The 15,889-nt window shown below is 38.8% G+C and overlaps 1 protein-coding gene across 1 annotated transcript in view; it reads left to right on the top strand.

Annotated features, from left to right (window-relative positions):
* The window catches only part of FAM81B (family with sequence similarity 81 member B), a 51,463-nt gene extending 42,068 nt beyond the window's left edge, over positions 1–9,395 (top strand). Inside the window, exons 8-10 of the mRNA XM_050794328.1 lie at positions 5,266–5,401; positions 7,237–7,432; positions 9,103–9,395. Of these exons, the coding sequence (XP_050650285.1) occupies positions 5,266–5,401; positions 7,237–7,432; positions 9,103–9,236 (466 nt within the window). The 3' untranslated portion in view covers positions 9,237–9,395. The remainder of the gene's footprint in view (positions 1–5,265; positions 5,402–7,236; positions 7,433–9,102) is intronic.
* Positions 9,396–15,889: the final 6,494 nt, after the last annotated feature.

Below are 15,889 nucleotides of genomic sequence, written 5' to 3'. Positions count from 1 at the left end.
TAATCCCAGCACTTTGGGAGGCCAAGGCAGGCGGATCAAGAGGTCAAGAGATGGAGAGCATCCTGGCCAACATGGTGAAACCCCGCCTCTCCTAAAAATACAAAAATTAGCCGGGTGTGGTGGCGCGCGCCTATAGTCTCACCTACTCAGGAGGCTGAGGCAGAGAATCATTTGAACCCGGGAGGTGGAGGTTGCAGTGAGCAGAGATCATGCCACACTGCACTCCAGCCTTGCAACAGAGTGAGACTCTGTATCTAAATAAATAAATAATAAAACTATGTCTGCAAATTTAAAAAAAAAAAAAAAGGTTAAATAGGCAATCTTCCCATTTAGAAACATTTACAAATTCAAGTTTAATGGTCAACTAAACTTATATTGAACTTAAAAGCTACAATGTTTTCTGACGGTTTTCCAGTGAATTGCTGGGATTTGGGCACTCATCACTGGATCCGACAAAGACATACATTGAACCCCTCCACTGTTCCTCCTCCTCAGAAGGATCACCCTCAGAGCTTCTGCTAAGTAATGTCCTAAGCCAACTACTTAGTGCTTACATAGCAAGAGTCTTGGCCGTCAGGAAATAAAGCTGTCTTTTAACAAGGGTTTGGCAGGGGCAGCCCTTAATAGTCACTCCCTAGATACCTCTTACTGCTGATGCTTGTTTAGTAGACAGTGATTTATAAGAAAAGAAAAAGTATTTGGTCAACAAAGCAAATGCATAGACTCAAATAATATCATCCAACTTTGAAAACACTACCACAATAGAAAGTTAAAAATTACCCAGTGCAGAGATAGGTCACATTCACCTTTGTATCTTTAGCACCCAGCACATTGAAACAGAAGTAGACGCCAATGAATGAATGAATGATTTTTGAGCACCTATATTATGCACATTGTGTTTTAGAATATCCAAACATAATCCTTGCCACTTACAGTTGGGAAGAAAAAACGTAAGTGAAAAGCTAAACACAGGAAAAGCAAAAGTTAAGACAATGTTAAATGAGATGATATATCAATAGGCAGAAATAATAAATATAGTAATTGTCATTAATGAATGCCTACCAACCACTAGCGCTGAAGATACTCAATGCACCCAGCTCTGCAGGGTAACTCTTATTTATCCCTATCTTAAAGATGAGGATATCTACAACCATGGAGATTAATTTGCCCAAAATCACACAGCTAGAAAGTGTCTGATTCTAAAGCTCAAATTGTTTTGATCAATTCATGATGTCTCCATCTCACAATTCTATCTATTGAAAACTAATTCTACCACAGAAATTTTAAAAATGGAAAGACCACATTGACTTGGGTGGCTGGGAAACAGGCTATGAATGTATTGGGATTTGAACAATTTGGAATATCCAAGAAACAAAAGTCTTTCTATCAGAGTAGAGGCAGAATTGATTTTTAGTGTCACTAATTAGAAATCATAAAACATTAAGAAGAAATTAGTTTGAGAGTTCTATCTGTAGGTATAAAGTTAGTAGAAATACAGTATTTCTTGGAACTAATTTTTGGTTTCTGATGTGAAACTTAGAATCTTAGACTCAATCTCTAAAATAAAATAGCATATGGTCTGTCTTAAGCTCTTTTTCAAATATGATTACAAAAAACTGAAAATATCTTCTGTTTATCAGCAAATGAAAGGCCACTAATTCTTTTTACATTCACAGTTGGTCAAAGCCCTATCTAAGTTCTTGAGAGGCTGCCAGCAGTAATAGTTTCCAAGAATTCAAAATCTTGGAAAAGTTCATTCAATAGATTTTTTTAACACAAGACACTGGTTTTGGGACATAAGTGCACTGGCAAAACTGGCCTAGGATAGAGCTACATCCTCATTTCTGTACGTCATCCATGACCAAGGAAGGCAGACCCTGGCTGCCTTCACCACTAATCCTTCACTGCAGCTCTCTTCCTTGTGCTCTGCTGTGTCTGTAGATCTTCACTCAGCTTTCCTTCACTCTTTTGTAACTTTCTCCCTTGCAATTGCTCTCGGTGTATATTTTAATTTGATTAAATCAGCATAAACACTTAAAAACAAAAACATAAAAACAACCAATAGCCCTCATCATCCTAGTGAGGTCTCTAGCTATAATTTAAATGTCTGACTTTTGTGTTTTGAGGAAAAGGAAAGAAAAAGCTCTATCTAATCACCTATCTATCTACATCTAATAGAAATGCTCTTACACCTATTGAAATAGAAGATTTGGGATCTAAAATGTGAATGTTATCTAAGATAGATTCATACTGTTGACATTTTAACTGTAAGTTCTGTAATTAATAGATTATGGCAAATCATGTCCATTATGTCTGGGAAAATCCTATGCAAAGAAAAAGAGTTATACAAACCTTTATTTTACTTATTCTTTTCATCTCTCAAGGAGATTGCTGTTTCAAAAATGCTTTCAAATTTTAATAAACTACCAACAGAGTCCAACTTCTGAGTGTTACTAGGAAAATTAATTTTCAATTGCAAGCAAATCTCATAATAAAAGGATCATAAGTAGTAATTCATTCTTTATGGCTTTAATTTCAGAATTTAATTACTGATATGCCCTTCCAGAGATACTACATGGGCATATTTAATGGTTCCTTGGTTTTCAGAGGGAAGTTAATATTGTATCAGTGATAAAAGAGTAGATGCTCTCATTTATTTGTTATACAGTAAAGGTGAGCACTGAAGGCTGGATTCTCAATTGTAAAGCTATCTCTTGATTATCTGGGGATTTACTGGCCCCCTAAACTATGACTATTAATTAATACTTCCACCAGAGGCAGGGAAAGGAAGATGAAAACCAAAATAGATTAGATTTCTAAATAAATTCACAAATCTATGATTTGTTATTTGTCAGCAATGCTAATAAAAGATACTTAATGAGAAAGAATGATCCATTTGTTCATTTAGCCAACTATTTATTGAACACTCATTATATTCCAGGCATTGTTCTCAGCCATAAACAATGCAAAATTCTTGCTTTCATGGAGCTTAAGTTTCAGTGGAGGAGATAGAACACAAATTAGTGTATGTCAGATGGTGGTGAGAATTTTGGAGAAAAATTAAGTAGGGTAAGAGAATAGGAAGTTTCAAATAAGGAGAAAGAGTTCTATTTTTTAAGGTGGTGTATGAATGTAAATCTGAATGAAATGAGGGCAGGAGCCAATAGATATTCTGAGGAAGAGTATTCCAGATAGATAAAACAATTGGCTAAAATAAGGGAGTCTACATATTCAGTGGGTGGGTTTATTTGTCTGAGATCCAATAGCTGTTAACCAATAGCACAGGTGATTGGAATCATAAGTAGACTAAAGAACACAAATAGAAGCCAACTCCGTCGTCTGCAGCATTGAGGTACTCAACAGTCAATCAAGATATGCCTCATATCTATGTGAAAAATATCACTCTGTGTCAAAAATAATGAGAGAATTCAGAGGACGAAGATCAGAATTTAGCTATTAGACTGTAACTAATACAACTATTGGAAAATGAACTTACATTTCCCATCCTTGGTTTCATCATCTGAGTCAGGTTTTCTCAACCTTGGCACTATTGGTATTTTGGCTGGATCATTCTTTGTTGTGGGCCTCTCCTATGCATTAAGACGTTTCTCAGCATCCCTAGTGTCTACCCACTAGATGCCAGTAACATCTCTCAGTTGTGACAACCAAAATTGTCTCCAGACATTACCAAATGTCCCCTGGGGGCGAGAAGGTGGGAGGGGGCAATTGCCTCCTGTTGAGAGCCATTAGCCTAAAAGCAATGATTTCACAGAACTTGTATTTTCTAATAATTAGCCCAAACACTTTTTCCAAAGATAAAGAGAGGCATGTTCATGCAGTGTATGTCCAGGATGATTTAATCATTAATTTCCAATGATAAACATCACAAACTAAATTATATGCATATAATTTTGTCTGAAAACATCAGAGCAATTATTAATTTAACAGTCTATACCATACATTGTAAAACAGTCTGAATACTTTCAATAACAAACATTGTTCTTGCCAATCTAAAAGTTTTACCTATTCTAAAAGGGAATTTGAAGCCGACATCTTATCACGAGCAAGTCATATGCAGAAAACACACAGAAACCACTCACAAGTCCCCATCCCTCATCCTACCTCTTCCCAGTCCCATACCTGATTTAATTCAGATTGGAATCCCCTCTCTCCTCAAACCCGCAGCCACTCTACAGTGACTTTTCAACTGATGATATATGATTCCAACCCTTTTATCCACTTCCATTTTTAAAAATCCTTCATTCTCTGTTATTTAATACTTCTATGGTGCAGCATCTTGACAGGTCCCATAGGTCCCTTCCTGTACCTCTATTACTTCTGTTTTTGCCCCACATGAGTAATTCAGGGCCTCTTTAAATGCCCCCTATAAAAAATCCACTCACACAGACTCCTTGGTAGCAATGGGGACTTTATGGAAGATTTTGCCTGAGACAAAGGCAACATAAAGTCCCCCTTGGCGCATTTCCCAGGTTCTTTGGGGGCTTTCTCCCTCCACTTTCCTGCCTCTGACCTTTCTCTCCTCTGCTAGAGAAAGGTCAGAGGCAGGTCCTCTCTGCCCCTGCTCCTCTCCCAGTCACATACTGGCACTTAGCAGGAGTCAGCAAACTGTCACCCTTAGCCACATCTACCCACAGCTAAGAATGGTTTCTATGCATTCTAATAATTAAAGAACTATATTTCATGACATGTGAATATTACATAAAGTTTGATTAGACTATAACCATACTCATTTCTTTACATACTACCTGTGGCTGCTTTCCCACTGCAATGGAGCATTGAGTGGTTGCAACAGAAAACATATGGCCCACGATGCCTAAAATATTTACTATCTGGCCTTTGACAGACAACTCCTAGCATGAGTAATAGTCCCCACCCCAAGTGAACTTATCAAAGTATTTCCTCCACGCACAACCAGTGAGCCCCAGGCCATGAGAGCAATTCTGCATGGATAACGCTACATTTCAGTGTGGCTGTGGTTAGCTCCTAGCCAACAGTGCTCCTGTCATGTGTGTATGTATTTTAGGGTATGTAGAGGAGGTGTTAACAGTAGCTGGACTGAACTCAAGCTCAGGACAGGAACCCAGAGTGTACTTGCCTTGCCTCTGCACCTCCCATTATCACCCCACAAATACTTGGCTAGGCACATTGAGTCTTATCACCTCAAAAAACTGCAGACTTTTTCAACACTAATTTTTTACGTTTAAATTCACTTATTAAAATGAAACAAAACATTTTTTCCCTTAGATTTAATTCACTTTCAAGTAATCTGTATGAAGAAGTTGAGAATAATAAAAAATGGACAGAAAACCAATTTCTCAAATATAGAAAAGACCACCTGGGCCATATAAATGAATGTCTGAAGGTCCTACAGGAGAAACTGGTGAGGAGTTCTGTTATTTTGTGAAGTAAACACCTGCATGGTCCTTGTTAGCAGGGAGTAAAGGTCTGGGAGGTTGCACTTCTACATTTATGGTAATCTTCACTGCTTCAGTCACTTTTTTTTTAAGCACCACAATAGGAGCCCAGAGGCCTGTCTTCTGGTCCTGTTTGCTACTCCCCAACTCTGCAAACCTGTCTTTCTCAGAGTGTGCTCTACCCGTATCAAAAGAATCTGAAGAGGTTTAAAAAAAAAAATACAGGCCTGTAATCCCAGCACTTTGGGAGGCCGAGACGGGCAGATCACGAGGTCAGGAGATCGAGACCATCCTGGCTAACACGGTGAAACACCGTCTCTACTAAAAAATACAAAAAACGAGCCGGGCGACGTGGCGGGCACCTGTAGTCCCAGCTACTCGGGAGGCTGAGGCAGGAGAATGGCGTAAACCCGGGAGGCGGAGCTTGTAGTGAGCCGAGATCCGGCCACTGCACTCCAGCCTGGGCGACAGAGCAAGACTCCGTCTCAAAAAAAAAAAAACAGATTGCCACCCCAGCCCTAGGGAATCTGACTCTCTAGGGGCCTCCCCTGGGAATCAGTGGTTATAGGCACACTCCCCGGGTGATGTGCAGACAAATCATTTGACTTTTCTGGAGATCTGTTAGTAGATTAAAGGTTTCCAAAACTCCTTTTTCAGATCAGACCATGTAAAGACAGCGCCAAGCTTTGGGGTGAGGCTACCAAGGTACATGAGAAATATACTTATTTCAAGAGTCCCCTGTTCCACTGCAACCATCACATCTTACCCAATAGGAAGGGCAGCACAGCGCCATCACTGTGGTCAATGGCTGCCAGTCCTGCAGTTGACTAAAGATGTTTTGAGAACTTAGGTAGAGAGACTTCAGGCAGAGGCCGCTCAGGAAATAATGTCCCCAGCTCCAACCCGAGTTTGTAAATAGCTGATAGAGTTACAAAGGAGTCCAAGAGTTGGAGATGAACAAAGCTTTATCGCTGGTAAAGCTACTGAAGTATGTGTGGTGAGATCGCAGCTGCCAAGTGGGGCTGCTAGCTCTTCACTCCTGAATTAGGCAGATTCCTTTACCAGTTATAGGCGGCACTAGGTAACCATGGGGTCATCGTGCAGGCAGAAACCTCCCACCATAAGGAACGCAGAGACTGGAATCCACCAACTCTTATTCCTGAGGTAGATGGGGCCAAAGAGAGGAGAACCAAAGGGGTCATACCTGCCATGCCCAGCTCCTGCTCCCAGATTCCCTGTGGAGAAGTGAGGAGAAAAGCAGCTGATCATCCTAAGGCTGCCTCTGCAGTCCCTACCGTGGTTGCACATTAGAATCACCTGGAGAGTGCTTAAATCCTATCAGTTCTTGAGCTCCATCACAGACCAATTAAATCAGAATTTCTGGGGGCGGGGGGTATGGTCCAGGTGATTCTAGTAAATGACTGGAATGACGAATCACTATTCTAGCTGAAGTCTGTCCACATGGAGGTATAAAATTCGAAGGAGGATGTGCAAGGAGCTCAGGAAAAGCGGTATCTAAAATATCTTTGAATATTAGACTAAAATGCCAAATTCTCAAGGAATTTGGGCCACATTACAGCCCTTTTCTTTTATTCCGTAACATGTTGAATTCCAGAAACTACAAATGAACAGGGCCAAAGGGATTAACTCTTATACTTATGAACACAGTTTTAGATACAAAGGAACTTGGTTTGAATTTTCATGCTCAGCATGGAAAAATGAATGTTAAAAACATTTTCTCTAAGCTGAAGGATAAATCCATGTACGTTTCAGAAGTTTTATCCCATAATCTCTTTTACAGGAAAAGTCTGAAAATAAAATGGAAGAAAAACTGCTGCAGCTTTCAAGCAAAGTAGAGAATTTCATTAACACAGAGAAACAGGAAACACAACTAAGTAAAGTAAAGCAAATGGAAAATAAATTGTCCAAAAAGATGGAACAAATGGAAAAGCAGATCTGGGGTGAATTAGAGACAATGCAGAATGAATATCAATCAGGTAGAATATCTGTCCTTTCCTGTTCAATCCCTCAGTCTTCCACTTTGAGCTAATGGTCAGGGATCAATCTTGTCATCAGTGACATCCTTATGTATTTAATCCACTTTTCTAAATATCCTATAGAATATGAGTATTATACTGGAAGGCATATAAATAAATTAACTTTCTTCACTCATACTTGGAATGTCACAGGCCTGCCATTGGCGTGAGATTTTTTTTTTTTTTTTTTTTTTTTTAACTAAGATCATAGAATCACGGAATTGTCAGACTTGGAAAATCCTTGGAAATACCCAAGACGTGACTTGTGGGTATGTTATGAAATTAAGAGCCTAAATCAAATGCCCTTCTCATTCAACTACAAGTAATGAGCTTGGACAGATGTCAGACTGGAGACCTGACCTTTAGAAGTGAGAAAGAGGGATGAATTAGTAGAGTCCAGTATAATGACTGCTTTTCTTTTAAAGAAGCTAATGGCAGCAGTGTCAAGCTGAGCTAACATCAAAGAGGATTAATTTGAAAGGCTCTTCTAATTTGTCAAAGGGAAGGACATGGGATAGGTGCTGTGGAGCAGCCATCTGCCTTGAGTCATAATTCTGAGAGAATTACCAGGGCTCAGAAGAATTTCTTTACTAGAGAAAGTCCCAAGTAATTTTTTTTCTTTTTTCTTCTAGATCTCAGAAAAATTCATGTGTAAATTCTACCAAATTTGGTCCTGTAGAGAGATACGTTGGAGGTGCCTTGGGAGGACATGATGGTCTCAATCTGCCAGATGTTCCTGGCATATAAGTAGAATTTGCTGCCTGGAAGTTCAACCCTCAGAATATACCCCTCCCACCGTCATATCAAAATAATGAATTATCTGGCCAGGAATCATGTCCCAAACTTAACTGGCCCTTCTTTTAAAGGCCCTGCTTTCTGTTTAACTATCAGAGGTTTAATTGTACTTATTCCATTAGTAAAACTTCATTCCATTAGTGAACTGAAAAGGAATTTACCATCTGCAAGTCCTTTCATTTTACTAACGAGGAGGAGTTCTAGAAAGTGGGAACTTCAAATTAACGGTTTGCTGCTTTATGCCTTTAATAAAAATGTGTTGAGAAACGACTATGTGAAAGGCCCCAGTGAATAACAAATGGGTTGTGCCCTAAGACCTTGAGGTTTGATAGGTCTGTGGTCATGAGTGACTAGACGTAAGAGATATACAAAGTGCCAGGAGGGAGGAGGGCAGCAGGGGGCTGCTCTGAGGTCCCTCAAATGGGCTACTTTCAGAGAAGTTTTAAACTCTCCTCTGGGATCTTTACCTTCAATTTGGTAACAAGACTGAAAAAAAAATCACACAAATCTCTTGTCAAAGCATACGGAAAGAATAAAATATTTTAAATTTCTCTCTTGCAATATAGAATTATGCAATGTATTTGCGGAGAGGAGGAGAAAAATAATTAATTTCACAATGAAACCAGATAACCAGATATAAGTTGAAACACTATTGTGAATGAATCTTCATGACATACAAGAAACAGATTATGTACAATTTTTGGCTGGTCTTAATAGAATTTAATGCCCTTTGAATTAAATGATAATCAATTATGGTAGGACTGCCAATTAGCAACTTTTTAAAAAAAAGTTCTAATGCATTGTTTAAGTGTACCTATTCTTTTACCCTCTTACAGGATTTAAATCAATTCATGACTCTCTCAGCTCTCTCCAGCAAATACAGAAAACAAAGATGGATTTAGAGAAATGTAAAGTACAGAAAGACCTGAAGAAATTACAGCGTAAGATAGTGGAACTCCAGGAAGTATAAACCTTTTCAGTCATCTTCTTTTTCACCAGCCAATGGAGTGATTTGTTGGGAAAAGTTCTGAAGAAGAAAGTTACTATCTCTGGGATGTTTACTGCTTCTAATGTCTCCTTTTAAGGAGATGAATGTACCAGAAAAATAATAAAGCACAGAAGCTTTGGATGTCTTGCATTTATTAATGAAAAAACTAAGAAATTTCCTTATATATCTGCCTCTCTCTCTCTCTCTCGATAGATAGATAGATATCTATATGTGTGTATATATGTGTGTGTGTATATATATATAAATCTACAAATAACGAAAAAGGAATCTACATAAGGTATATGAGTGAAGTAGGCCAGTTGTAATACATTAAAGAATGACAGGAGCTCTGTCAAGTTGGAGAGCACGTACTCTGTCTAAAAATAATAGCTACTATGTAGTGACAGTTCATGACTAACATATATATATATATATAAAAAATCCATTATTATCCAAAATTCCATTTTTCAAGAGAAATCCCTCTATTTTTAAGCTTTAGCAACTAGTTCAAAATAGTTCTCAAACTATGTGAGATGCCTGTGGAGCAGATATGACCTAGTGGTCAGTTTGCAACTTCTAATCTCAATGTTTGTAGCAAGTTTAACTTATGCATATTTAAAATATATTTCCCTTGTGCTCATTATGTACCAGAATTATAAGCAATTAAGAGCCAAACCATGCAAAATAAGAGAATACAACAGCTTCCATGAAAACATATCCAGCGTAATTTGACCTAGGCGCTAAATTCAGAAGTACTTCATAAATGCTAGTTTCCTATATAATTAAAAATTGTCGGCCAGGTGCGGTGGCTCACGCCTGTAATCCCAGCATTTTGGGAGGCTGAGGTGAGTGGATCACCTGAGGTCAGGAGTTTGAGACCAGCTTGGCCAACATAGTGAAACCCCTTCTCTACTAATAACACAAAAATTAGCCAGGTGTGGTTGCGTGCGCCTGTAATCCCAGCTACTCAGGATTGAGGCAGGAGAATCACTTGAACCCAAGAGGCAGAGGTTGCAGTGAGCCGAGATCATGCCATTTCACTCCAGCCTGGGCGACAAGAGTGAAACTCAGTCTCAAAAAAAAATTGTTTAACTTTTCTATATATAAATATTAAATGTAGAGCCTAATATTGAGCAGTAAATTCATGAAAAATAAAAACGAACTATTCATGATATGCACTCTGCTATAACAAGGACTAATTTCTAATCACATAACTTTTGTAAGCTTGGCAATGGGACCTTTGCTTCCAACTTAGGCTCCTTCCTTGGCTTAGGGAAGAAAAGTGACAACTTCTCCCCTAATACAGAACAAGTTTACCTTCTAAGTAAATTTTTGACTAATGGTCACTTCTATAATTTTTTAACTGTATGAAGCATCCCCTTTTATTGCTATTAATAACCCACATGCAGAATCATTGAGTCTATAATTGAAGGGATTTTCATAGCAGAATTTCACTTAAGAGTTTAAAATGCAGTATGTTTAGTGATGATATGGTATCCAATGAAAAAGTAAGAAATATTAAAATAATGCAATAGTAAGTGTCCTTTGTAACCAAGTATCATACTAAGGCAAAAGGCTAATATCCCAAGCAATCCCAAATAACTCTTACAAGTAAATAAGAAAATAATCAATCAATTTTTTTTCAAAATGGGCAAAGGATATGAACAGGCAAGCCATAGAAGAATATGATAATATGAAGGTATGAGATGTCCAACTTTACTGTTAAATAAATAAAAATTAAAGAAACCTGTAGCTACTGTTTTCAAGACTGGCAAAGAGTAAAGTGATTGATAATATTGGGCTGGCAAGGGTGGAGAAAAAGTGCACTCTTATACATTATTGGCAAGTCTATAAATTGGTACAATGATTTAGATGGCAATTTGAAAACATCTGTTAACATTTTTAAATGTAAATATCTTTTGATCCTGCAATTCATGGCTAGAAATTTATATTACAGGGGAAAAATACTCCCCAAGTGTGCAAATAAGAAGGCTCATTACAGCATCATTTGTTACAGTTTAAAAAAAAAAAAAAAAAAAAAAGGAAAAGAAACACCAAAACCAGAAAACACTCAAATATAAGGAATTGATTGATTAAATGGTATTAACCAGACCACTCCCTCCACCACCCAATGCTGGATAGCCCTTTAAAAAGAACACAGAAAGATGTCCAAGACACACTGTTAGGTGAAAAAGACAAGTTTAAAAGCAATATGGATATGATCCACTTTTGTGATAAAATGTTTTAACTAAGTTAAACATAATATGCATATACTGTATACCAAAAAAGGTAAGAATTTACAACAAACCTATTGGATTCTATTTTTTAAAAAACTTCTGTTGTCTACATTAAGGATTTATGAAAGCTTTTATATTTTTATATAATATTTTTGTTTCTACTAAAAATATTTTATAAAAACAACAACAAATATAATAGGCTGAAAGAGTCTTTGTAATAAATAAATGATTTTAGGGAGTGTTAAATTAGGAATTAATACAGACTAACAGTCAAGTCATCTCACTCCCTTTTTGCTCTACAGACATGGCTACAAAAGCAGATGACACACAGCAACTGAAAAAAATATATATATTTTCTCCTTGTTCTAAATGTTCTAAATTAATCAATCAATTAATGTTCTAAAATGTTCTAAATTAGATTGTAGTTCATATAATAGTGTAAAATCAGGCCAAAAGTTTTCCCAGAATAGATCTTTCATTGTTATTGGCCAGGACAGTAACATGTGGGGCAGTAAATCAAAGGATCAAAGAATCCTCTACCACCACTCTCCTACTTGGGATGCCAAATTGAGGTGTTCACAGGTTTGCACAGACTCTACATAGTCAAAGAACTATGCTCATTGAGTAGGTGGACCCAGGTTACTCAGAGTCTAAAGCTTATGATGTTTCAGTTTGTTATTGATGTACTGTCCTGATGCCAGATGAGTTAGCACAGAAGTCTGTAAGAATATTCCTGGAAGCCCCTGCTACATCAGGACAGCCAGTAGTAACTCCATACAGAAGTGACTGTGAACAACATGAATATATCCCTGTAATCCAAATGTATCCCCAACTCAACTTCTCTTTGTCCACAGCCACTCCAGCACCACCTGACATCAAGGGAAGTGGGAGTGAAAAGAGGCAGCGGTCTTAATAAGTGGTATTCATCAATTATGTTTAAAATGTCTTCTGTAAATTTGACAATGATCTTGTAAATACATGGCTAGGGCTAATGCAAGCAGGAGCCCCTGAAACTTAAAAGCCATTGTTTCACAGTAAATTCACCTCTGTTCAAGGGACCAGTGGAGCACTGGGCCTCCCTCCCCTTGCATTTATTTTGACAGAGATCCAAAAAGATAAATAAAACTATCCTCCTAAAGAAGCTCAATATACATGGCACTTTATTCCATATCAAACAATATTACTTAATCCTTTGGGAAACGTCAGACTTCTTTTCCCACAAATATAGGATGATTGAGCACTGGAGAATCTGCAATCCAGATCCACACTACAGACTTGAGGCATATGTGGGGGGGGGGGGGGGCGGGCGGGGGGGGGGGGGGGAGGGGTGGGGGGGGGGGGGTGGGGGGGGGGGGGGGGGGGGGGGGGGGGGGTAAAAATTATTCTCAGTTTTTACTTTAAGTACAAACACCATTTAAACAGTCTTGGATAGTCAAGGGTCCTGCTGCCCTTAAATTTTCTGTTGTTTCCTTCCTATTATCAACACTTGCTCTTAGAAAACATAGAGGAAAAGCCCCTTGACATTAGTTTTGACAATGACTTTTTGGATATAACACCAAAAGCACAGGCAACAAAAGTAAACAAGTGGGATTACATCACATTAAAAAGTTTCTGCACAGCAAAGGAAACAATCAGCAAAATGAAGGAACCTATGAAATGGGAGAAAATATTTGCAAACCGATTATCTGATGGGGAACTAGTATCCAAAAGCATATAAGGAACTCAACAACTCAATATTGTGCCAAAAGCACAAATAACCTGATTAAAAAATGGGCAAAGGACCTGAATAGACATTTTTCCAAGAAGATATACAAATAGCCAACAGATATATAAAAACTCAAATGACAACAGGTGTTGGTGAGGCTGTAGAGAAAAGGGAACCCTCGTGCACTGTACGTGGGAGTGTAAATTCTCTCTTTTTTTTTTTTTTTTTTTGAGACGGAGTCTTGCTCTGTCGCCCAGGCTGGAGTGCAGTGGCGTGATCTCGGCTCACTGCAAGCTCCGCCTCCCGGGTTCACACCATTCTCCTGCCTCAGCCTCCCCGAGTAGCTGGGACTACAGGCGCCTGCCGCCATGCCTGGCTTATTTTTTGTATTTTTTAGTAGAGATGGGGTTTCACCGTGTTAGCCAGGATGGTCTCGATCTCCTGACCTCGTGATCTGCCCGCCTCGGCCTCCCAAAGTGCTGGGATTACAGGTGTGAGCCACCACGCCTGGCCCAGGACTGTAAATTCTTACAGCCATTAGGGAAAACAATATGGAGGCTGTTCAAAAAACTAAAAATAAAACTATCACATGATCCTGCAATCCCACTTCTGGAAAATAAAGTGAAAACAGTATGTCAAAGAGATATTTGCACCCTATGTTCATTCACTGCAGCATTATTCACAATAGCCAAGATGCGGAAACCACCTGACAGAAGAATGGTTAAGGAAACTGTCATCTATGTATATACATATATATATATATATTATTCAAGCTTACAAAAGAAGGACATCTTGCCATTTGTGACAACATGAGTGAATGTAGAGGGTATTATTCTAAGTGAAATAAGCTAGGTACAGAAAGCCAAATACTACACAATCTCACTTACATGTGGAATAAACGGAGAATAGAGTAGTAGTTGCCAGAACTCATAGAAATAAACAGAGAATAGAACAGTAGTTGCCAGGGGCTGAGAGCTGAGGCAAATGGAAGATTCAGTCAAAGGATACAAACTTTAAAATGAATAAATTCTGGAGATCTAATGTACCGCATGGTGATCATACTTAATAATGTACTATCTATTTGAAATTTGCTAAGAGAGATCTTCAGTGTTCTTACCACACACACAAAAATGGTAACTATGTGAGGTGATATGTTAATTAGCTTGAGGTATCACAATGTATATTAAAAACCACATTGTTGTATCTTACATATGCAGAATAAAAAATTTTAAAATTGCTCTTTGGGGAAATCATATAAAATTATTCATACTGAGGACTAGATGGTAATGTCCAAAGTCTTTTACTTCTGCACTAAAAATTAAGGACAAATCCCTCCCCTTCTGCCACACAGGTAACTGCTTTCGTAGCCCCATTGTGAGGTATATATGCTCACCATCTGGTAGTCAGGAGAGCAGCAAGGCCCAAGACCTTGGTCAAAGAAACAGCATTCCCAGAGTACTCTAGACACCAGCAGCCCTCCCGTCTTCTAACTTTCCAAACAGAGACTCCCTTCCATTGGCTTCACCCATAGTAGCAGCAAGTAGTATCCCAAAACACCAAGAAGGAAAAATTTGATCTATAGTACACACACACACACACACACACACACACACGCACAGTGCACATTGTTGCCTTACAAAGGGGATCTCTAAACTTTTTGTGAAGTATTACTTTTTCTATCTTTCCAGCTTCCATACATCCATGGGTTAGGCACTGTGGATACAATATTGAACAACCTAAACACAAACCCTGCCCTTAGGGAGTTTATAGTCTAGTGGAAAAGACCAACAATTAATATTGCAAATACATGGGAAAGTAGAGTATAATGGGAGAACCAGGGAGAGGAAACACATTCCCTGTGTTTGCCAGAAACACAGGGAATCAGGAAGAGGGGTCTTCCAGAAGAAAGAATATCTAAATTGAGACCTCCAATGTATAAGCAGACATGAGTCAAGGGAAAGAGGCTTGATTGGTAGAGGTGAGGGCTCAGGCAGATTGATCAGCCTGAACAAAGGCCTGGAGGCCAAAAGAGAATGGGATATATGCCAGAAATTGCAAGCAGCTCAGTAAGTGTAGGTCAGAGCCTACACTGTGTGTTAGTGGAGGTGAGGAGTGAGAGAGAAGGCTGGAGAAGTTAGGGAAAGTGGGGTGTCTAATCACAAAAGGCTTTGTAACTCATATTGAGAAACTTGGGCTGTATCTTAAGGATCCAGAGTAGCCTTTAAAAGACCTTAAATAGGAGAGTGACAGATTTGCATTTTATAGAAAGATCCCTCTGGCTGCAGTGTAGAGAATACATCAGACGCAGTGTGGGAAGCAAATTTGGGCGGGAAAGGAGGGAAATAATAGAGCAGAGAGGGGATAATGAGATGTTTTAAACTAATTGATTTTGAGGCATCTATGGGACATCCAAGGGGAGATGTCCAGTGGTTAGTGAGACAGCTGGGCCTGGAGCATGAGAGAAAGATCTGAACTAGGGATTTAGCTTTGGAAGTCACCAGCAGAGAAACGGTTACTGGAATTACTGGGGAGGAAAGCATTGCCTTGGTTAGGTGGGATGGGGTCGGGGACATGAAGACTACAGTGAGAATTACAGACCAAGAACAACCTAACACTGAAGATACCTAACACTGAAGGAACAGCAGAAGAGTCCTGGCTGAGTATGGAGAGACGTGCAGCAGTAAAGTAGGAGA

Source organism: Macaca thibetana, chromosome 6 (assembly GCF_024542745.1).
Source record: "Macaca thibetana thibetana isolate TM-01 chromosome 6, ASM2454274v1, whole genome shotgun sequence".
Classification (NCBI taxonomy): Eukaryota; Metazoa; Chordata; class Mammalia; order Primates; family Cercopithecidae; genus Macaca; species Macaca thibetana.
The sequence above is the reverse complement of the archived record's forward strand: the minus strand, read 5'-3'. Positions and strand labels throughout refer to the sequence as shown.